At 39.8% G+C, this 23424-nt stretch overlaps 1 protein-coding gene across 8 annotated transcripts in view; it reads right to left on the bottom strand.

Annotated features, from left to right (window-relative positions):
- Nucleotides 1-2507: 2507 nt before the first annotated feature.
- The window catches only part of LOC116388388 (uncharacterized), a 38552-nt gene continuing 17635 nt past the window's right edge, over nucleotides 2508-23424 (bottom strand). Inside the window, exons 7-19 of one of the 8 annotated variants that reach the window (XM_031856175.1) lie at nucleotides 20617-20766; nucleotides 19824-20155; nucleotides 15991-19668; nucleotides 10320-10408; nucleotides 9701-9922; nucleotides 9371-9520; nucleotides 8861-8960; nucleotides 8353-8484; nucleotides 6977-7063; nucleotides 6492-6590; nucleotides 6156-6197; nucleotides 4833-4865; nucleotides 2508-3787 (exon numbers count right to left, since the gene is read on the bottom strand). In XM_031856175.1, coding sequence (XP_031712035.1) covers nucleotides 3757-3787; nucleotides 4833-4865; nucleotides 6156-6197; nucleotides 6492-6590; nucleotides 6977-7063; nucleotides 8353-8484; nucleotides 8861-8960; nucleotides 9371-9520; nucleotides 9701-9922; nucleotides 10320-10408; nucleotides 15991-19668; nucleotides 19824-20155; nucleotides 20617-20766 — 5145 coding nt within the window. In that variant the 3' untranslated portion in view covers nucleotides 2508-3756. Of the gene's footprint in view, nucleotides 6306-6491; nucleotides 6591-6976; nucleotides 7064-8352; nucleotides 8485-8860; nucleotides 8961-9370; nucleotides 9551-9700; nucleotides 9923-10319; nucleotides 14206-15990; nucleotides 19669-19823; nucleotides 20156-20616; nucleotides 20767-23424 lie in introns of those variants that run through there. The other 7 variants (XM_031856174.1, XM_031856176.1, XM_031856177.1 and 4 more) reach the window with 7 other exon arrangements.

Below are 23424 nucleotides of genomic sequence, written 5' to 3'. Positions count from 1 at the left end.
TTTTACATTTAGTCAAGTACTGTATTTAAGTACAATTTAGAGATACTTTATTTGTGTACGACCTTTCCTGTAATCATGCTCACTGTTCATTTACTCAAGTACTGGACTATTTTCTTTTCATGCTACTTTATACTTCTACTCCACTACATCTCATATATATGTTTATATATTTATAGTCACAAGGGACATTTATATATTTTTAATACTTTAACTGAAGTAAGATTTTCAATGCATGACTTTAACTTGTAGTTTTTTCTCAGTGTGGTGTTTGTAGTTTTTAACTGTCAGATTCACCAGTGAAAGATGAAGATGATGAAGATGAGCACGAGGGACACCAGGTCAGAGAGAATCCACATCAGGTTGTACTCGTCTGGACTCTGAGAGACACACAGAAATAACAAAAGGAAGTCAGTATTTCACACATAGAGAAACTATTGTCTTAATCTGATAAGCATGTAATTGTGTGCGTGCATGTTAACATAGTCAGTGTGTAGCTGGAAATATTGATCTTTTTTTCTCTCTATAGTTTCACTTGAAACTGTTTATTTTGCACTAAAGTTCTTAATAAAAACACTCGGTACAATTCACACAGGACTAAAAATAGGCTTTATGGTTATTTAATGTAGATTATTTACTGAATTACCAGTAAAAAAAACCTGTATCGGAATAGAAGATTTTGTCCTTATCGCCGTGGAGGAAGTACCTTAAATGTGTACTTAAGTACAGTACTTGAGTGAGTGTACACAGTGTGTATGTATCTGACGTGTTACCATGAGGAAGAGAGGCGAGCTTATGCTGCTGAGGAGCTGGGGAGCGTTGGTGGTGACCGACTGGACTCCAGCACACCAGGCCAGAGAGAAGAGCCACGGCTGGCTGATCACATACAGGTTGGTGGTGATGTTCGCTGCAGCGTACTCACTGCACACAGGTGAGGAGAGGAGTCATGATGTGTTATGAAACACCTGGGAGGGGGGGCATCTTTAACACTCACACACCTGGTGAGCTCAGTGGACATGGAGCTGTAGTGCAGGTTGAGCGTGAAGCTGTGGTTGCTCTGGAGCTCCTCTAGGGGTCTGTGCCCTGTTTGCTGTCTTTCAGGATGTTGATTGGCAGCTAATGAGCCCCACCTGAGCCTGGTGTGGTGACGGCTATAAAGACGCACCATCTGAACAAGGATCGCGTTGCCTTTTCTTCGGCTGGCCCCTCTTCTTTAGCGGACATGGCTGCTTATTTGTTTTGTTAGTTTATGCTCTTTAAATAAATGTGTACTTATTACTTTTACCACTTGTCTTTTCTCCCTTTATATTGCAGCCTTTGTGCTGGGTTGTAACAACTGTAAAACTCATTTAATTTATATGTCACTACGTATTCATTCCATCTAAACACAACTGTTGAGGCTTGAGAAAAGTGAAAAAAGCCTTAACTTAAGCAAATTTATGAATCAAAAAAATGTACCAATACATTTTTAAACATGGTTTCCTACAGGAAAAATAGATGATGTAGATACTACATTTCTGGTAAATATATATTGACACAATTGTACTGTTAAGTATTCATGCAGCTATTATCATTCTATTGAGGTAATTTAGATTAAGATTTATGTATCCTAATATATATTTTAAAATGTTTAGTTGTTAAAGTCAAATAATATGGCAGCACTCCAGAAAGTCAATGTTAAGATCATTGCTTTCCCGTCGGGTCAGTGTTTCACGAACTCTGGCTTCGCCTGACATTGAGCAAATTAACAGAAATGACTGGAATCAAATAAACAATGCTTGAGAGAGTAGCATTAGCACCTTTGCTATGGGTGTGGGTGGCATGATGTAGCAAAATTGCTAGCACCACTATAAACAGATATACTGTGTTCAGGATTTTGTTGTGTGCTCATTTAGTTGCTTGGGGTTGGACTTGTTTGTTAAAATGTTTTTCTTATGAGCTTTTAGCCGGGCTTCTGTCCGTTATGTGGGTATAATAATAATATTATTTTATTTGTATAGCACTATAAAAGGTACTCAAAGACACTTTACATGCTGAAACAATAGAAGCAATTACAATATAAACAAAATAGATGACATAACAATAGGGAACAGCACAAAAAACATTCATAACTAATTTTACAGGTTAAAAGCAGAGGTATGCAGGATTAATAAATTGCTACATGTTCTCACCTGGTGTTTGCGCAACTGGCTCGGTACCGGGAGCACTCAGGTTCAAGATGCAATGAACAATGTGTTTATTGAGGCGTATGGTGTATTTGAAAAGACTGTTGAGGAGGAACACGTCTTTAATGAAGTAAAACATTTGACATACTTTACAACAATATCTTGCAAGCCACAAATATAAGAATATATATATTGAAATATAAGAAAAACAAATGACACACTTCAACCAAGGCCACCTCTATACTGTACCTCTCTAACCATCAGTCAACATTTAGATTTTCTTCCTCACCCCCCCAACAATCACACACACACACACACACACACACACTAACAATCACACACGCGCACATGCACACGCACGCACATCCACACACACACACACACACACACACACACACACTAAGATAAACTATGACTGAAATTGGTACACAATTCTGCTTTTGGGTGAGTAATCAGATCAGACTAATCTCAAACTGTAGCAACTGAAAGCATGCAACACATTACTGCAGCTACTGATAACTACGGTGGCCCTGAGAGCTCAACAACTGCAAATTAGGAAAACACATGCAAACACTGAAAATGAAAACGTGCTGAAATTTGCAGCTTGTTTCCAATTTGTTTGTATTTTCTGTATTTGCTTGTGTTTTCTGTATATGCAGCACGTGTTGTCAAATTGAAATTTCCTTAATTAGCTTGTGTTTTGTCTATTTGCGTGTTTTCTTACAGTAAGTTGCAGTGAGCTGAGCTCTCAGGGTCATGATAAAGAACTGCTATTTTGCTACCTTCATGATATGTTGCAAGTCTTTTCACAGTGACATACAGTGTTAATATAACAGCCAAATGATAGCCTTTTAAAGATCGTATGAGCCGTTGACACACAATGACATGAGCCACTGACACCATCGGAAAAAACTATTCAAAAACCAGTTTGCCGATTCTTTTACATGCTATTACAAACGTGGACAGTAGAAAGCATTTTTTTGTGTGTGGATCATGTTTGTAAACCTTGACTACCTAAAGTTACAGTCTAACTAGGGTACCCTTTAACATTGCAATCTATTGACAGTGCAGTAATACAACTTGTGTTTGCATGTGTTTGGTTATTAGGTGAAAGAGTCATGAGCCACCCTTATGATTGGTTACAAAAGGTACACATGGCAACTGACAGGGTAGATTAATACATGAATGTAACAAAGCCAGTTAGTAATTCCTCCTAAGTGAATTACATAAGAATCAAAGTATTGTTCAAATGAAAGATTAAGTAAAAGAAAACAAAAGTAACAGAATTGGGAACATAATCAAATGCTGTGTAATGTACAGTAATACAGGGTAAAGCATCTAACCTTCCGCACAGTGGCAGTCTCTGCACAGTAAATACAGTATTATGTTCAGGTTAGTACTTTCCTCAATGAACAAGCAACTTCCTGATGTTTTGTATCACAGCATCTTCCTTTCTAAACCATTGCTAGTTGTTGGTGTAACAACTATGAGCCGTACACATCATGCTGCAGCCTGGCTTATATTCAGATATTCTGCGGTAGAGTACAGCATAATGCGGAGAGAGGATAGGCAGCAGCCAGGTATCTTGTTACTGTCAAACAAAAGAGTTCTTCCTCTTGTCGGCTCTGAGTGAGAGAAAAGATGAGAGAGAAATAATTGTTCCACAATTTTTGACATCAAGGCATTAGAATTAAACAGTTACAGCAGAGGGGTTGCGAATGAAAATGAAAATGAAAGCAGTAGTCAGATCATAAACTGCATGCCTCTGCAAAAGCTATACTAAGCCTTTTGCAAATGGACATATTCTATGACCTTAATCAAAATGGGACATGAGTTATGTCTATCTATACTGTTAACGGCAACACTGTGAAATCAGTATTTATTCAGCGGCTACCAGGCCTGCTCTTAGATGTATGAGTTTGATCTGCAGCAAGTTGGATATATGCTTATCTCTTGTTTCTACTGTCTTTATCAATTATCTTTCATTCCAGCAGGCACCATGGCTGTGTAATAGAAATGGTGATTTCAGAAACCAGTCAAGCGTTCTCTTACTACCACAGCCTTTGTTAGTCTTGAAAGACATTGCCACTGTTTTTAATGAAATGCTAGCATGAACCTGTTTAGAAACCCCTGTTCGGCATGCAGACCAGCATGAGAGAATTCAGTGGGCTCAACATTTTTTTGCCTGAGAAAATCTAAAGCTGTATCTGTTCAATGTCAATGCAATGAGATGTTTACAGTAAACCTGAAATCATTTATTTTGTTTTTCTCTTGCAAATCAGTGCATGTATGTGTTCATGTCCTGCAAAGCAGTACTTTATCACTGACGCCTGGGCAGGTTTAGAAGCAGTTAGTTGACTAGAAAATACATTAGGCCAGTCAGGTTATTCTGTGATGGAAAGATGCAGGGCTAAAGAGAGGTACACAATTTACAAGGGCTTTTACCTTTCACATCACCACTGAACAAACTACTTAAGAAATTTCACAGAGCAGTTATGTGCATACTCAAATTATCTCTGAAATGTCTGAATGCTGCTTGTTTGGGCCAATACCTCTTTCAACACGGGTATTTTCTTTTCCTGTCCATTGAATATTGGGGCAATATTCAGGAATCATTTCTTTCTTTGTCTATGTTCAAATTACTCGCTCGAACAATGGCCCACTACTTACTGAACTGAAGTGTCTTGCAATTCTGTATCCAATCTGGTGTAGCATTGTGTTAGAGGGCAGAGAGTAAAGGTTAGTGAGGGAGGTAAACAAGCGAAAGAGGGCGACCATATTGTCAGTACACATGCAGTTGCTGGGGATTAGTAGCCTGTGTCCACACTGCCATAGGAGGATGTATGGAAGGAAAGGGAAGCAAGCATCAGTGCTCTAGAGTGGGAGTGTTCAGGGTCAAAGGAGAGAGCCACAGATGCTCTGCAACAATGAACCAGTCAAAAGAGCCAACATTTTAACCTAACAGTTCAACACTTTCTTTTACAAGCACAGTGTCAAGGTCTCTAGTTTTCAGACTCAAGTCATAGCCCCTTAGTTAATGGATAGGGTTAAAGTTGGAATTAGAAAGCTTTAACTTTTCCATGGTGTCATCTCCACCAAAGTATCAGCAAGTGTTGTGTTTGTGAGTGCAGCCTGTGAACTGCAAACAAACTCTTTTTCTCTATTTAGGTTGTAGATCTAACGATAAATGGTTGAAAGTAATCATACAAATCGTAAAACATAAAATCTTTTTTATTATATTTCTATTTTCCACAGAGACTGTCCTCGCCAGAAAAAACAACAGCATTGGTCATTTGTTCAAATGTTCACATCTTCCCGACGGGTGACCTGTATTCATGTACATGACTCCTTAACCTTCAGCGACTCATTTTAGTTTTCTAAAACTTGGCCATATACCTTAAAACCACGAATCCTATTTTTAACTATGGTACAATCTGGTGGTGGTATCAATAAAGCCATAGACAACAATGTACACCGCTATTGTTATGGTTTTGGTTTAATATGTGTGTTTGCTTTTTGCAAAAATCCTTCATGCTCATATTGTAACTTATCTCACTTGAAGCTATAATTAGCCGACTACTGTTAAAATACTCTACCCCATAATATTTTTCTGCCAATTATGAGAAAGTCCAGTCTGTGAAGTCCACTGAAACTCTGGACCCTTTGCAACCTTTCATACTGAAAGTGAAATTGGTGTTTTCCAGTGTAGACTGGAGTCTGTCCCACTATGCATTGCACTTAAATCACATTACAAACCTGCCTAGCTTGGGGAGCACATTTGTTCATTAGATTTCTACAAAAATGTCACAGATGAGAAGGTAAATCAACCAATTCACAGGGGAAGCCACATCACAAACTGAGAGAAGTAAGACATTGTATGTTGGATAAGAAGACAGCCAAAGGTCAGTCAACAGTTAATCTCAGCATGAGAAAATTCAAAACAGTGTTGAAGGATTTTCAGGGAGATTAATACAGGCAGGTTAGGTGATTTACCTCATGCATGCAAATTTGTGTATACCCCTCTCCTCGTCATACCTTGGGGCAGAGTGAGAGATTTTTTAGTCCACAAACAGCTGCTGGCTACAAGCTATTCTATATATTTGACAAACAGGTTTTAGTTTAGTTCACTTTGAACAGGCACAACTGGAGTGGAGGAGGGAAGCATAAAAAGGACAAGACAGAGTGCCATTAAGTGTTATTTTAAGATAAATATCAACAAACAGTTTTCACACCAGGGGAAAATGTGTTATTATTTTAACCTTGTGTAGAAGCCAAAAGTGTCATATATATGTATATTCATGTGTTACACATTGAAACAGGCTGACTCACTTTACAATGCTGGGTGGAATGTGGACAAATTCCATCGGGATGATTTCACCAAGCTCCTGCAGACTGTTCACATACTTGATCTTACTGCTGAACTTGGAGCTGTAGAAAACAGAAATCATAAAGTTTTGTCATAGTGATGTGCACTGTCATGTGCGCTTTAACTGACTCCTGAATTTCCAGTGTAATCAAATAGTCCTCTTGGAATTAGTTAGGGCTGTAAAGGGTGTTGTATTTTAATTAGTGGTGGTGTCAAGTGCAAAGAGATCACAAAGTATGAACATAGATGGGGATAGTGAAATAGTGTATCTGGGAAACTGTTGTGTTGTGAGAATGTCTTTCCCATGCGTACTGGTGGCATGCATGGATATAGTTATTGGTAGCGTTAAGAGTGCAATGTTTGCATTTTCTGAAATTAAAACCTGTCATGTACATCCCGTCCTGTGTGATGTGTCCTCTAAATATTACAGTAAGTACAACAATGAGACCTTATGAAGGGTCTGGTGATTCCTAGCAAAGTCCGTATGAACCAGGAGGGATGGACAATGATGAACATCTTCAGGTTTTTCTTCAATCTGTTGAACAAGACGAGAGGCAGAAGTGGTGTGAAAAGATTCGTAAAAGCTTCCTTCACAACTATTACTTATTCACTAATCAAGTGAATTAACCATTCCTTCTGGCAGATACAAAGTACACTTTAGAATAGGAGTAGAAAGACAGTGGTAGGCAGAGTACATGTTTTTTCACAGAGAAGTTGTTCAGCTTTAGAAGATAAAAACAGCACGAGTAGTAGTTTAAAAGAGGATGGCCACTCACTGAGCTGTTAAGATTTTATTGTATCACTGACTGACTTTTTTATGTGAGTGTGAAATGTTTACATTAATAATGTGCCATCAAATATTACCACAGTGGAGTGAGAAACATATTGATTATCGTATTTACACTACTTTCTGTTAGCAATCCCACAACACAATGTGTTGAATTTTCTATGTCTGCCAAAATCATCATCAGTGATGACTCAAAATAATGACTCATAAGTGACAGAAATCTCAATTTACTAACCATGGAGTGAACTGTCTATCATATAGGGCGTGGATGAGTGAACGAGGGAGTGATTTCTGACACAGCTTATAGTGTCATCATCACTGTCACATTTGTTGTTGAGCAAATAAAAGGTTTATGCTTATCCAAATCAGATAGATGGCAACGTATGATAGGTATGCCCCCTACTGGCCTATCTATGAAACTCTATAGATGAGAAGTGACGGTACTTATGTCGACATTAGAAAAACAATCATCAAACATTGACTAAGTTGTAGTTATTTCTTGCATCACAGTGAAAACCTACGGATACAAGCAAATCAGCAAGTTAAAGTTTATTAATTAATGTAATTGGCTGAGCATGCATGAATTTATTCATATAAACTCCTTTATTTATATGAATAAATCTTTCTAAAGTACTTTTTTTTTCTAAGCAGCACTTTAATAAAAGATGATGCAAAGGGGAAGATGATTTATTATTCATTTTCCCCATTCAAGGTTGCTTTCTTTCTTTTTAATCAATCTAATGTATTTTAAATGCATCATTACTGTTTGATTTAGACATTCTGCATAATATAACAGTGTAATGTAATGTCATTTAAACTTAGTAACTATGTGATATGTAAGCAAAACCATGGCCCTATGTTATAAAATCCCAGTCAGAGAAAAAACAACATTAATATCATTATTAGAGACAAAAAATATGTAGAGTATAAGCCAGTTGTGTGGTTTAATGTGGTGTGGGAACATGAGTTATTGGGTGTGTTAAACACAACAATATTATACATTACCGTTTCTGTGCACTTGTTTGTGTGAATATTACCTTCTGTCTATCATTTGGTAGCATTTTTTCATCCAGGTAAAGCCGGGCATCCTCCTACGAGGTGTGGCGCCATTCAGGTAAACAATCATGTAATCTTCTGCCACCATTAGTTCCAGCGTACTTATTACATACCTACACAGATGATGAAAAAAACAACAACTATGTAGCAATAGTTCCTGTTTTCAACAGCACAATGCTTGCATCCACGAATAAGGTCTGTAAAGAAATGTTTTTCATTGTTTGGTGTGGAGGAACTTGACTGACTCAACTTTAACCCCATTTGACACGTTTGGGATGAATTGGAACACAGACAGCCAGCCAGGCCTTATTCAGGCCTTATTCAGTGGCTGACCCCACCAGTGCTCATGTAAAGTCCCATGTGCTCCCATGTAGAATGGGAGCAAAGCCTTGCCAGAAGAGTAAGGGTTGCTATTGCAGCATATTAATGAATGCCTATGGTCCTGACTTATTTACACGTCCACTGATAATGTATTGCAGCTTTACTCACAGAAAAAGGTTTTCCATTACATAATTGTAATTGTCGCAGTCGCTGTCCGGTAGGAAGCATGCTGCAAACACGATGATGGCATTCTGTTCAGCGTAATAACCTGAAAACATTAACACAAAAAAGTCAGTGTGACCCACTTCCACTGCATATGCACCAACCTGTGCTTTTGTCCTGTATGATACAGATTTCCCAAAAAAACAATTTTCCCACCTCCACCTTTACTGCAAAAAGGGATTATATGGGGAAGTGCAGGGCAGAGCTTCAGTTTCCAAACAAAAACATTTTGAGATAAAACACTGAACAGCTCATCGTAGTAGTTTCTAACAGTGAGCTGGATTTGACTTATTGTTAGTTCAATGTTTTATTTCAAACAAAACAAAAACAGCAATATACAAATGAAGAGGGAATATTAGGAGGGAGGGCATTAGCAGAGAACACAAATGGTCAAACGCTATGAAACATACAGCAGAAAAAGGTAGGTATGGATTTTAAGCATTTGTGTTTGTATACCTCCATGAGAAATGACCCTTTTGTATGACTCAATGCACTTCATATCAATGCGATGCTCCTGCTCTCCAATCACCACACTTCTCCACAGCCTGTTCTCCCTGCTCTCCTCAGCTGCTCTGTGTCCTGCGATAGCATCACCTGATGCTGCTTCTGCACCCAGATTAGACTTTTCTGACTCCGCTGTTTGTGCCATAAAGACAAGTTTTACAAAACAACATAACAACAAATTTATATTGTTATTGTACATTGTCTTCGAAAATATGTAATGTGAGTGTGAGTGGGTCTGTCTGCATGACCCGTTTGTATTATATGTTCAGGTGTGTGTCTGACCGTGTTCGTTGAACTCCAGTAAATCGGCCTCATCAGGTGTATCCAGCTCATCTACGTTGAGATCCAGGTCATCACCAGTATCCAACGCCTCGTCCTCTGTGCCCAGGGCATCTTCTGAGAGGAGAGACCCCTCACTGCCGTCCAGTGACACATTCATTGGTGGAGCTGCCAACTTTCTCCTTTGGTTGGACCCGCCTGACAGATCCGCAGAGGAGGGTGGATCTGGTCAAAGGGAGACAGTTTCAGTGTTTTCTTAGTTTTTCAGAGAAAAGTTGTCGATCCACCGTATTATCTTTTAAAAAAATATTTGTCTTATTTCCATAGATTAAGAGTCTGGAAAGAATAATGATGAAATAAGGTCATTAATTTAAAGGGTGTTAAAAGTTGACATTTCCATAGATTATCATCTCACGTGATTTTCTGGCAACAGAAGACAAAACTCAGAAGAGAGTTTTCATATAAAAAAGGGAGCATCAGTAGCACATTTCTACTTGGTTTAAACATCTGTCAATACATACAAGTAAGTCACCGAAATCATGAGAATTAATTCCATAATTCTCTGCTAAAATCTTTCTTATACAAATAACATTGAATATTGTCTTGCTTTGTTTGTATTTACCTTCTCTGTTATCCATCTCCTCAGCAGCTTCCTCACTGGAGGGCATCTTCATCATCATCCCTGCTGCACCGTCTCTCTGTTGGGAGTGTCTGCTCAGAGGCACAGAAACACAATAATGAGCCACAACATAAATCATTATTGCTATTGCCACTGCCACCATAGGCACAGCTAGGCATAGTATTGGGCCAAACAAGCCAAAGACAACCATCTACAACAAAAATAAATCTAACTTTTCCCATGACATTGAATACGGAAGAGTTTCAAATCGGTTCATATGACTTTGGACATAAAAGATTACGGACAGAGAGCAACTCAGTGCTTCACTCCCAGGCTGCACGTGTGGGCTGAGGAAACAATACTGAGCAGTGTTGCTACCTCCCCCCAACCAAAGCCCCTCTAACCGACTCTGATTAACATAAGGCCTGCTAACAACAGAGGGAAGCAGTACAGAGAAACCAGTACACATGATTACAGAAACAAAAGACACACGCATGCTTTTTTTCTTACTTTAAAAAAAATCTCTGTCTAAGGACACCTACCTTACCCTCACTCTGTCTTCTCCCAGCAAACAGACTGAACCACTCTTCCCACAATCAAGTCACATGACCACTTGATTATGAAAAGGTCTGCTGTGTATGCACGCAAACACACAGAGTAAAAGACAGGGGAGGGCCGTGCATCCCAAAGAGGGGGCAGGTCATCAGAATTACAAAGTGGGGCAAAACAAGTATGCTTACACTGTAGTATATACACACACACACACACACACACACACACACGCACACAGACACATGCTTACAAACACTGAAGAACGATAGCAAAACATGTCTTTGAAAATATACATCTTGAATGAGAGATAATGTGAAAAATAGAAGCAGCAGCAGAAGCTGAGATATTCTGACTGACTAACACCCCATGATTGTCTTTACTGTAATTGTATTATGTCGGTCTAATAGTCTGTACATGCGACATCTATCGCACGTCTGTCCATCCAGGGAGAGGGATCAGTTGCTCTTCCTGAAGTTTCGTACATATTTTCTCCTCGTTAAAGGGATTTTTGGGGGACGTTTTCCTCAACCAATCGAGGGTCTAAAGACAGAGGGTGTCATATGCTGCACCGATTGTGAAGCCCCTTTGGGCAAAATTATGATTTGTGATACTAGGATATAGACTTGAATTCACTTGACACTTTAGAACTTCACCACTGCAAATTGGAGTGGATTATTTTTGCATGGTACCAGGGCTGTGGATTTTGTCCTCCATCTCTTCTATTGGAATTTATCCTTATAAGGGATCTTTAATGACCAGTGTGGACTTCTGTACAATAAATGGTCTCATTCCTGCTTCTTTGATCCTTTTCTGAACCCACATATCCTGTAACACCATGCACTGACAAATAAGTGGATGTAACAAATTACATTTACTCTCCTTACAATTAAGTCGTTTTTTGTGTAGGCTAGTTGTACTTTTGGAGTCTTTTTTAAAATGTGTAATTTTACCTTATTTATCTATTTATAACAATTAGGCCTATTGTAACCTCCTTCGCTACATTTCAAGTCGCATCCTTTATGAAGTAAAAACAAAAGTCACATGAAAAAGTCCTGGCAAACGGTGTGAGAATGGAAGAGGATAAATTAGATTAGTCAGCAGCTGCAGAAGTGAAGAAGTGGCAGGTGTTTCTGCGGCCGCAGGAGGGCAGAGCTCCAGAGAGCAGAAACTCTGCACTCCGGAAATGATACCTTATAAATCAGTGCCCTCAAGAGAGAAATGTTTGCATTCATGGGCCGAGTTCACGTGCCAAGGCTAGCACTTCAAGCACAATGAAATTAAGTATTATATACGTAGTGTGGTTATAATTAGCACTATTTTACCTTGGAATAGTTTAAAAAACACATTGTATCTATTTTAATTAATGTCTGATTTAATTCACCCCGGTGAGCACAAAAAGTGAAACAACCAAGCAGTTCCTGACCTGAACCTATAGGGGCTCGCTGGGTCTGCTAACATGCTGATGGATACTCCGTATTCAACTCAAAACACTTTGAATTTGAGGAGCGCAGTGGGACCAGAGAGGCCCAGTGGACTGGTTATACTGAAATAAACAGGCTATAGACTGGTTATACTGGAACAAAGAGGCTAAGTAGACTGGTTACGAGAACAAAGAGGCTAAGTAGACTGGTTATACTGGAACAAAGAGGCTAAGTAGACTAGTTATACTGGAACAAAGAGGCTAAGTAGACTGGTTATACTGGAACAAAGAGGCTAAGTGGACTTTTTATACTAGGACAAAGAGGCTAAGTGGACTTTTTATACTAGGACAAAGAGGCAGAGAGGACTGGTCATATTATACTTTGAGAATGAAGAAGCCGGGAAATTGAATAAGAAGCAGATTGTGGAGGTTGCTTGCACGCGCTGCATGGTGTGTACAAACTGTGCAGTGTTAACTTTGCTGTAAGTGAGTGTTAATGGCGGCAGCCGCTGTGGAGTTTATATTTTTGCGTCCACACATTGTCTGATTTGGTGATGTTTCATAATACCGTTGATTCTAAAAGAAGTTTAAAGCACTGTTGTGTCCATAGCTCGTTTTATTTATTATCTATCTCTTTTGTTTAATTGTCTGAGTTATGTCTCTTGTCTGGTTAATTCATGTGAAGCTTCACTGAGGAAGGCAGTTGTTTATTTATATAATTGATAATCAGGTTATTTGCACCAACTGCATAGTGCCCGTCTGTTGGTTTGGACAGAAGGGGTCATGTTGCTTATGTTGTTTCACTTGTGTATAAGTTGACATTCCTTGCAATCAATTTTGTAGCCTAAAGATGCTCTTTTATTTAACAGTAGTATGTATCATATATCATCCTACCCCTTTTTTATTATGTAACAAAGTAATGATTACTCAGAGTACATTTTAACTCACCTACTTTTTACATCTACTTAAGTACATTTTTTAAAGAAGTACCTTTACTTGAGGAAAATGTATTTAATGAAACAGTACTTTTGGTTGAGTACAATATTCTAGGAAACTCTTTCCACCTCTGCAAATACTTTTAGGCTCATTTATGGTTGTCACATCAATCCTTAGCTGATATGGTACAAAGAAAACAAATGTAAGATATCTGAAGGCTTAATCACAGTTTTACAATGATCTGTGCTACCCCTTTGTGGTAAAAGACAGTAGTGCAGCTCTTCGCCTGTGGAAAAGCTGAAACTAGATTGTGTGGCCGAGACTAGCTTGCAAAGGGGCATTTGGCTGATACCAGTAGAGCATTAAGAATTCAAGTTTTGCACAGTGCAGGACCTGTTGAACTTGCTGAAGGGCAAAATTGAGTCTGTATGAGCAAAAGCTCACCTGGAGAGGAGAGAGTGAACATATCCCTCTGGCACATACTCTTCCCTCTCAGGGTGGACATGCGATTGGTAGAATGGCTGTCCGTCAAACTGGTAATGAGCATGGTCTGACTCATACTGGTTCTGGCCATCAGCTTGATACTCAGAGCACTGGAGTTCAGAGGCGCACATGGAGTTGGAGTCATCGCCATACTGGCTTTCAGCTATATATTGAAACTTAGAACCATGATCATCCAAGCTGTACTCTGCATTACCTCCAGGTTCATAATAGCGCTCAGCCTGCTCAGATCCGTACTGTATAGCTGTGGCATCAGTTGTAAACTCAGCATAGACATCTGTGGTGCTTTGCTGGCTGTTGGATTTAGTATGTACACAGGCCGAGTGGGCGCTCTGGTTTTCAGTTCTTTGGTCAATGTGGTGGTAGTTGTAGCCATATTGGGTTTGACCCTGAGTTACATTTTCACTTCCTGTCCACTGGTATGTAGCGTTCTTGTTGGTTGGCTGGGATGAAAGCTGTGAGGTCACATCTTGGTGTCTTCTTTTAGGGGAATAGGGATTGGAGATCAGTGCAGAAAGAAGGAGGAATTCAGAAAGAATTTTAAATACAAATGGTACGCAGTGAGCTTCATTCATCTGCATCTGGTATTTTGTATGCTCTATGTATTCTTTAAATGTACTAATTTTGGGGGTGTTACTTAATATATATTAAATAATATTTATAATGTGCATGGTATATGAATCACAGATTCAAACTGCCCAGTATACTCTCATCAGGACAATTCAGTGGCTTGCAATAGACTTCAATAGATAGGTGAGTTTAAATCCTAATCTTAGGTTCATATTAAAGGTGCCCTGTGGTGTTTCTGACAAATAGTAGCACTATGAAGCAATGTTTTTACAAGTGGGTCTCAAAAGTTACAAACTCTTCCTTTGCAAATGTTTTCTGAGGAAGGAAATGCATTCAACACATTTGTTAGGCCTCAAGCACACGCACAATGTGTTTTGGTGAGTAACACTGAATGTAAACAGAAAGTTTGCTGACAAGAAAACTCAACGGGGTACTTTTAACAATCCACAAAAAACTGTATGAAATAAGATTCTGCTTCACAACTTAACATCAAATGCCATCCATTCATAAAACAAAACAAAAACAAACATAGAAGTAAACAGTCTGCTTCACATACAGAATATTTAAAACATCACACAATACCAAACAAACAACAGAGACTTAGATATGTGTTAAATATATAATTATGTACTTGTTGCTAATGTAAAGTTGAAGCTACATGGAAAACTTTTATTGTGTGATACATTGGATATCACCTATGCACACACTCACACACAGGCTTGCACGCATACATGCACACCCACACCTTGTAAGAGAGCAAGGGGAGCTGTTTCCATTAGCTGTGGTGGGGCTCCAGCTGTAATGAGGCAGGTAATGCATATTTAATGAGGCGTAAACAGATTCATAAACCTAAACACACAGAGCCGCAGATCAAAGCTTGCTGTCGAACACATGAAATACACCCACGTACAAATGTTGTTTTTTCTCTCACATACACACACACAATTATGGACACGCAATATTTTTCTGTCACACCATTAATATTCATCCTAACATCCTCTTTGTCAGTCTCAGCCTGTCACTCACCCAACAACATGAACACACACACACACACACAAAAACACACACACACACACACACACACACACACACACACACACACACACAAACACACACACACACACACACACACACTCAATTCCTTAGGAGGTCTTAGTGCGATTTCGACAGTCTGTTCAGCGATGCTAATATTCCTCTGACATACAGACCATTGGGAAGCTGCAGAGATCCCAAAACTGATATTTAAGGGAGTGTGAGGGGGAGGATGGTTGGCACATGTGTATGTATGCATGTCAGAGGAGGTTGGTCCATAGAGGCAGAGGTTACTCCTCCTCTATTTTTGAGAGGCAAGAGGAAGACCAAAATAAAAAAAGAGTTCTAATTGGTTGAAATAAATAATCGGAATGAAATTCCATTCACTTACACTGTATTAGTGTGGAGGTAGAAATCTCAGAGATAGATACCTCAAAACAATGGAAAATCAAACCATAACCATCTGCATGGCCAGATATACAGTAGATGTTCATGACAAAAATACGTTTTATTTATTTCAATTTAGGTTAACCAACCTTTTAAGATGAGTATATTGTCTAATAACTTTGATTTGTCTTTTATGAAAAGTTTTTCATTTTACATAATTGCAAAAAGTAGAATTACGCAGAACTTAAGACTGATGATTTGAGTTGTATTGCTTACCTTAACAGAGGTGAATAGCTATCTTGAGAAGATTCATGGTCTCCAATCTGTTGTTCAGTCGACCACTTATCACGATTAACAGTCCTTACAGGTTGTCCATAACAGTAATCCACTGTATTCTGTAAGTATTTATCCCTCTTTGGCTCAAGTGTTTGTAAATCTGTTTGTTGAAATGAAGAATCTTCAATCAGCTCCTCAGTGAAACTTAGCAGATCAGAAGATCCTAACTGTTGCCTTTCTTCCCTCTCACTTTGTACTTCTGAAGTCCATTTTGCCCGGGAAGTTCGCTCTTGCTGCTCTTCCTCATCATTCTCCTCTTCCATCAGATCTCCAGAAAATGGTAATCCAAGTCCTCTGTCAGCAGAAATACCCGGTTCACTTAATGGGGTGCCAATAAAGGAGCTGGTGTGGGAGACTGAGCTGTTGGTAAGTACAGGTGATTGTGGTTCAGATGTTTGTGGCACGTTCTGTCTTGTTAACTGACCCCCCCAGACTTGAAAGTCGCCCAAAGAAGTAGGGCATGGTGGAGGTGCAGATGGTGACTGCCCACCCTCATCTGAATCTTCCATTGAGATCTGTGAATGGACATAAACTTCCTCTCTGGTTTTCAGGAAGTGATCTGACGGATATCTTAAGGATGGAGACACACTTCTGGCCACAGTGTTTGACTTATCATCATAGTTTCCTTCCTCTACCTGTGTTTGACTGAAACCCATTGGTCTTGAATCTGACTGATGAAAAGATTCAGAGTTATCTTTTGATTGGCTGAGACTGATGAATTCTGGCACAATGTGATGCTTGATGTCATTATCAACAAGTGCTTGGTTATGAGTGCATGAGACAGCTTGACTTTGCTCTGTAACTTTGTCAAGTGTACTGTCAGAACAGCTGATGATTTGGTTTTGCTTACTTTCTTCTGTGTTCCCCTGGCGCTCTTTTTTTTCAGCTTGGGCCTGGCTTTGCAGTACTGTGGCAGCATAGGAAAGCATGCTAAAAGTCCCCATGGACTTTCTTGTACCTTTTGATTGCCTGTCAGCCTGTTTAGGCCTATCGTGCCACTCTCTCTCAGCTTCTTTTACTGTGCCAGACACAATGATGTAATCCATTTCTAGGCCTGATGATGAATCTCCATCAGAATTAGATCTGAGTTCGTCTCGACTACCTGGATGAAGGCTGTCGGGGCTATACTTCAGTGTGTCTCTATCTCCCCCGGAGCTGGAGCTGAGGGACATGGTTTCTAATGTTTTACCCACCACATTTCCAGTTCTCTCATTGTCAGGACCACCTTGGCTTTCAGGGGCAGGCCCATCTTCATTTTGGTCCATTGTGAACGACAGAACAGGATCGCCCCACTCAACGAGGCTTGGGGATAAAGATTGGTCAGCCTGAATTTGAGTCTCAGCAACTTTTCCTAGACTTGAATGATGATTGGCTGAACTGGTCTGAATTACAGTGGAGCAGTCCACCAGAACAAATGGTGAATGATCACTGGGTTGCTCTATCCAATCAGCTTCCTCTGATCTTTCTCCACCTTTGTTTTTGTAATTACTCTCAATTGAACTTACCCCACTGCTGATCATGTGACCCACCTCATTAGTTCCCTCAAATAGGAACACCTGGTTGGTTGGCTGTTCTTTGTCTAAAATGACCTCTCTGTATTCAGTCTTTCCAAGAGGATCAGCTTTCTGGTATTGATTGTGACCCTCATCTATCTGAATAGGTTTTGTCACAGCAACAAAAGGGCTAGACTGCTCCTCTAGCTGTATCATGTCTGCTACAGGGCTAGCATAGGTCTCAAGGGAGGATGTCAGGCTCCAAGTGCTAGCTCCTACATTATCATATTCTGAAGTAGAGGCGACCATGCCAGGGACAGGTAGGTCCGACATTTCAGTGCCTTGGTAGGGGGAGGTCTCATCTTCTGAATGTTCAGATGCCAAGTTCTGCAAGACAGACTGTTGGCTCGGAAAACTCTGGATGTTATCGTCACCCGTTTCTTCGCCATGTGTGCTACCCTCTGCCGCCTCTATAACTATTTTTACATTGTGTTCATAACCTCTCCACCCTGCTTCTTCAGGTGTCTGCTTAAGTACTTTATTCATACCTCTCTCCTTCTCTATAGTCTCTTCTTCCTCTACCTGTTTGCTTGCATGTGTCTCAGGAGAATCATTGGCATCCAATGATCCCATTTGACTAAGGTCCTTTCCATTTTCAGGTCCTTCGGGGCTTGTTATTGTGGAAGAGCTGTCTTCCTGTATGGTGGTGTTCCACATCCCCATTCCACCATCACAGAATTCTTGTGGACTTTCCACAGATGCGCCAGCCTCAACATTGGGGTTCACTCCACAGAAAGAACCTGAGTTTCCAGACAAGTTGTCAGGGGTTGTGAGAGGCGATAGACTGTCATCTCGGATTGTCATATTCCACATATCTAGTGATTCAGGGTAAGATGTGGTGGTTCCGCTATCCGATTTGAGAAATCCCTTCTGAGCTGAGTATGTCCAAAAATCTAGGAGCTCCATTTGTCCGTCTCCTTTTTTCCCGTGTACTCCTTCATCCTCTTCTTTCGATGTGTCTGGCGTTAAAGTGTTTAGGATTGCTTTCTTTCTCGACAATGAGGTTGTTTTTTCTTTCACTCCCATGATGCCAGCCTTGCATTTTCCAGTTATTTCCTCCTCTGGTGGTGTCAATTGCAGATAAGTTAAAGTAGCGGGGTTCCATGGATCATTACATATTGAATCTGGGTTCCAGGTGTCTTCTGATTTTGTTTGCTCAATGTTCAGACTAAGCTGGGGCTCAAGGCTCTTTCCCCTCTGGTGGGCATTCTCTGACTTTAAGAGCTCTTCCCTGCTTTCTTGTTCTATCACATCATACAATGACTCTTTCCCTCTAACTTCCTCCACAATATTCTGCGGGCTCTCAGATTCCTTGGTCCTATTCCAGGCATTATTATCACTTGAGGACAATGCTCCTTGTGTGTCAAAGCCAAGTTCATCCCACGTCTCTGACAACGATGATGACACACTGTCCTTGTGCTGCAGGCCATTGATCCTTTCAACCACATCTTCTGGAAAGAACCTAACCCCGCAACTGCTGGGTGGGCGGCTACCTACCACACTGTTGACTGGGGTTGGAGGAACCACAGTTTCAATCATGTCATTCCCATGGTCTTGACCATGGTTGTCAATTGAAGAATTTCTGCTGTCAAGCCCGCCCAGTGAATTGAGAGTAGAGAAATCTAGCAAGCTTAGCTCTTCAAGTTCTGATAAGCTAGAGCTTCCTGCTCTTCTTTCTTCTTCACCTCCTCCTACTCCAGAATTGTCCGATTTCCCTCTTGTTGGCATAGAGTGATCACTGCTATGTAGGGGGTCAAAACTAAAAAGATCATAGTTTTCACTCCTATTTCTAGCAGAGCAGTTCTTCCTCCTCTCCGGTGGAACAGGAGGGGAGAGGGATGACAATCCCAGAGGAGAGGGGTTTCTCAGGAAGGGTCCTACTGGCCCTGCTGCTGGCCCTCCTGCTATAACTTCACCAACTAGGCTGTCATCACTGAGAAACACTGAACTCTCCTTGGAAGAGCGGCTGCTGCGGATGGTGGTCATACCACTATCAGGGCTCACAAGCTCCCCGCAAGTACCAACTCCGGCACCACCTGTGTCTTCTTCACCATCTGCCATCACCCTATATACAGAGATAAAACCGCACTGTCACTGTATTGTATCAATTTTTGCCTAAAGTCCATGAACAGGCCTAAATAATATTAAATCTCAGTTTTCCTATTTTGATGACTTTCACTGGTACTGTTGAAACAATATTAAAGGGATGTATTTAATTACCTTGCTATGGGCACCGCATCTCCACTGCCTCCCTCAGCTCTCTCTATGTCGGAACAATCCATATCATTGATACCAGAGGATCCCTGGGAGAACTCCACGCTGCCTGCCACTCCCTCTGTGGAAGAGGTCCTACTGCTGGGGTGGCAGGTTAATACAGAGCTCCGCCGATCAACAAAGTCCTTGAGGAGGAGCTGAATTTCTTCTATCAGGAGAGGTGGAGTACCAAACGTTAAGGAGGTGTTTATAGGAATGTGGTAGACCTGGATATTCTCCCTGGCCTCCAGTTCACCAGAAAAAGACCAGCTGGAAGACTCTTCCAACTCACAGCAGATCTGCAATGAAAGCCACCGTGTTGTGATATTTTCCATTTTCCATTTTTACTTTTTAAAGCAATAGTTTGACAATTTGTTAAATGTGCTTATTTGCTTTCTGCTCGATACCACTCTAATGTCTATCCAGTATATTATATTATCAGAATTATATATAGTATTATTATCTTCTCATGCAACTCTCATCAAGAAAGCAAATAAGCGCATTTCAATAAAGTGTTAAACTATTTTATTTTATTTTTATTTTCTGGGAAGTACGACTGACAAATTGGAAGGATTTGTCAATTTGCTGTCCTAAAAAGGTAAAATCTAGGGATTCAGGAAAATTGACAAATGAATAAGAGACATCACAATGGCTATTTCTAGTTCCCAGAGTTATTCATAGAGTTGTGTTTATCAAAGAGGCACTTGTGTTTCACTCTCTACATGCTATAGCTGTATTTATGGTCTTACATTATATTTACCTGGTTAAGGAGATCTGTGTTGCTTGAGTAGACAGCCACCTGCTGGCGGGGATGATGAACTGTGTCATTGATGGACAGCAGAACCACCAGACCATCATAGCCATGGCGATGGCTGAATGATTTCAGCTCATCCACATAACCATGCCAGTCCTGGGAGAGAGTTGTAAAAAAAGACAAATAAGCAGAGAGAAACAAAAAGGGGAAGGAATCAAGATCTGAAATGTGTAATGCAAACTACTGATGCAACTTTATTATATTATATTATGAATTAACAAACTATGAAAAAAGCAATCATAACATTTATTGTAATAATCTCAAAATGATTAATAAACATTTTGGTTACAGTTGCATAGAAAACTTTGTTCGACCCTTTGCCTTTATTGCACATATGATTTAATTTTTTTGTAAAAAGAAGAAGTGGTTTCAAGTAAGCTTTCATCTGTAGCAATGAGAGACGAAGCTGTCAAGACGCACAGAGGGGCAGAGAGACACTTTGTGATTTATTGTTTGGAAATTAACTGTTTGCTCTTAAAACAGCCACCATGCACAGATTATGGTAATTCAGTGCCACACACAATGATTGATGGATGAAAAGTTGCATTAATTAATTGTTTTGCTTGTCAAGGCAACTTGCTTTTCTTTCTTTCTGAAATGATTAACAACAATGTTATGGCAACCATAATTTGCAACCTAGTGTTACACATAAAGTGATACTTTTGAAAACATATTTACTTGATTAATCTAGATTTGCAGTGCAACTGTTTGCTTTGTGAAGTTGTCAAAATTGTTGTGCTTATTTAAGTAGAACTTTCAAACAAAAGCAATATTGTCATTTTAGTAAAGCTAATAGAGGAGTTTGACTTGTATATGTGGGTCTGGTTTTCTTGAAAATATGCTTTTGTTCATGTTGCCTGACTTATCCAAATAGCATTTGATTCTGTCTGACTTTGAAAGTTTGCATTTTTTTCTGTGTGCTGTGTCTTACAGTGTTTGTGGTCCTTCTCTCTGCTTGAGCCATTGTGTGTGTGAATGTATTTGTATGGGTCCACTGGAAGTGATGGATGAGCGCTGCAGGCACTGTATCTGCCCAGGCTGTGTCAATATTAACCTGTGAGGATGAGGGGGCTACAATACTCCTCCCTCTGTTCCTCCCTCCATCCCGCCATCCTTCTCTCTCTTCACAATATGGCTGCTGTCAGACTCAGGCCCATCAATCCTAACACACACACAACTGTCACTTCACTGACACTGCAATTTTTCAAACACTGATATCCTGATGAGTGCAATGAAGCCTCCCAAGATTCGTTAAAACACACATATTCACTCACATAAGTACAAATACACTCGTAAATGCACATGTAACCCTGACACATGCAGATACACGCATAAATTCGCCTGCAGTCGTCTCAGTGTATGAACAAACATGTACCAGTATGTACACATACGAGCTCTGGTAAAGCAATAAAGTCTTCATGATTTACAGTACAATATCAAAAAAATGCTGAAATGATGCTGATACTCTAAAGCTACTACCCAACTGTGTGCATGTGCACACACAACTGCACACACACACACACACACACACACACACACACACACACACACACTCTCAATCACACAGGCAGGGAAATATTGTCAGAAAACGAGCAGAGTGCAAATCTCCGAGATAACACGCAGGGCGACAGTCTGTCTGCCATTTGGCTCTTGACTGAGTAAATTACTACTCATATTGCCTGCCCCTCCTCTTTCTCCCTCTTTCTGCCACCCCCAGATACACAGATTGCCTTTTCTTATAAATTACCAACATGTTAGCGATAAAAATCCACTTGCTAACTGTCTCCAAGAACCTTAGGATCCGGACAAAGAAACCTGTTTCTCATTTGTTGAGCCGAGATATCACAAACATAGGTTCCTGTAAAACTCTTCACTGTATTTACTTTTTATTGACTTTCATTTGTATTTATTGTAAGAGCAGAGACTCACTGGCAACAGTTCTGCTACTGCAAATATTTAAAATATTTACAATTTAATGCTTTTAAACTACATCAGAGAACAGCACGCTGTTAACAACAGGCAGTTTTGTCATTATGATAGCTACAGATGAGCTACAGCTGTAATTTGATGTTTGCATTCAAAAAGATACACTTTGGAACAAAAGCAATTTATAGAAGACGTTATAGAAGTGTTCATAATTTTCAACATAAATGACAGTAAAGGGAAAAAGCAACAAAACAAAATTGAATATTAAAATGATAACACAAAAGAAAAGGTGCAACACAGCACAAAGATGGTAACACAAGTAGGGAGGAAATAACACTTGAAACACTGAAAACCTTTAGCAGCATATTAAGGTTTAAAATCCATTTTTACACCCACGATGGAAGTAAAAATAGTCTCTATACTGCTTGTGATGGTGATACTGTCACCATAAGCTATCTGACCTGGCTTTGTTTTTTGGGGGGGTTTCGTTTAAGGAACCTTGTTCATTCTGAGCTGTAGTTATGACAATAGCTTTTAACTTTCAATGACAGAAAAATCCTACATTTGACTTTGTGGAATCACAGTTGCTGACCGAGATCTTTGAGGTCCAGGTATTTACTAGGGATGCGCCGATAGCGTGATGACTCAAATAGCTCCTTGCTATCTATTTTATTCTATGGTTTATACACATTATATACTGGAATTTTAATTCAGGGTTAAGATTTTAACAATTTGTTGCTGCATTACACTTAAATTGTAATTCCTGTTTATCTTGAAGTATATTTTACCAAGTTGCTAGTGTACAACACATTATTTTAATAACAAATA

Source organism: Anarrhichthys ocellatus, unplaced genomic scaffold (genome assembly GCF_004355925.1).
Source record: "Anarrhichthys ocellatus isolate YVR2014 unplaced genomic scaffold, GSC_Weel_1.0 scaffold17, whole genome shotgun sequence".
Taxonomy (NCBI): domain Eukaryota; kingdom Metazoa; phylum Chordata; class Actinopteri; order Perciformes; family Anarhichadidae; genus Anarrhichthys; species Anarrhichthys ocellatus.
Note: the sequence above shows the minus strand (reverse complement) of the source record. Positions and strands in the feature narration are given on the sequence as shown.